This window comes from Rhincodon typus, unplaced genomic scaffold (assembly GCF_021869965.1).
Source record: "Rhincodon typus isolate 14 unplaced genomic scaffold, sRhiTyp1.1 hic_rhity00000597, whole genome shotgun sequence".
NCBI lineage: Eukaryota > Metazoa > Chordata > Chondrichthyes > Orectolobiformes > Rhincodontidae > Rhincodon > Rhincodon typus.
Window position 1 is genome coordinate 44,709 of NW_025966235.1, and position 616 is coordinate 45,324.

General features: G+C 49.7%; 1 protein-coding gene across 1 annotated transcript in view; it reads right to left on the reverse strand.

The window, feature by feature from the left end:
* The window catches only part of LOC109938209 (fructose-bisphosphate aldolase C-like), a gene marked incomplete at its 3' end in the record, with an annotated part of 6,760 nt that overhangs the window by 2,942 nt on the left and 3,202 nt on the right, over window positions 1-616 (reverse strand). Inside the window, exon 2 of the mRNA XM_048621374.1 lies at window positions 261-380. Coding sequence (XP_048477331.1) covers window positions 261-372 — 112 coding nt within the window. The remainder of the gene's footprint in view (window positions 1-260; window positions 381-616) is intronic.

Genomic DNA, 616 nt, shown 5'->3' on the forward strand with positions numbered 1-616 from the left:
ATCTCTGTAACCTGCTCCAGCCCCCACACCCCTCCCTATCTCTGTAACCTGCTCCAGCCCCCACAGTCTTCCCTATTTTTGTAACCTCACCCTTCCCTAACTTGGGACCCACTCTCTCTCACTCAGGAAGACAGTCCCAGGATGAAACTGTTTCAATTCAGCTATGTCTGATTCCTGGCAGAACACCATAGCTGACCAACCATGAGGTTCCTCACACACAATCCGCTTCCCCACCTAATTTAGACTTCAAGAAAACTCACCAACAGATTCATCAGCTGCAAGGATTCCCTTTCCTGGAGCAACGATCCTCTGAGCAATATTAGCGAGTTCCTCCTTCTGTTCCGGTGTCAGGGAAACAAACTGGTGGGTCATGGTGAAAGCTGGATTGTAGGGGTCAGAGACAGAAACACATAGAGAATATCAGTAAAACAAGATCCAGGTTTCTTTCAGGATGTAAATGGATGCACTGCTCAGGAGTTTTGGTTTGGAAAACCCAATGGACCAAAATGACTGGGGTTCAGCATCCAACCCTAAACATTGGCCATAAATCAGACAGGAACACTGCAGCACTGAGGGAGCGCCGCACTGTCCGACGGTCAGCGCTGAGGGAGCGCCG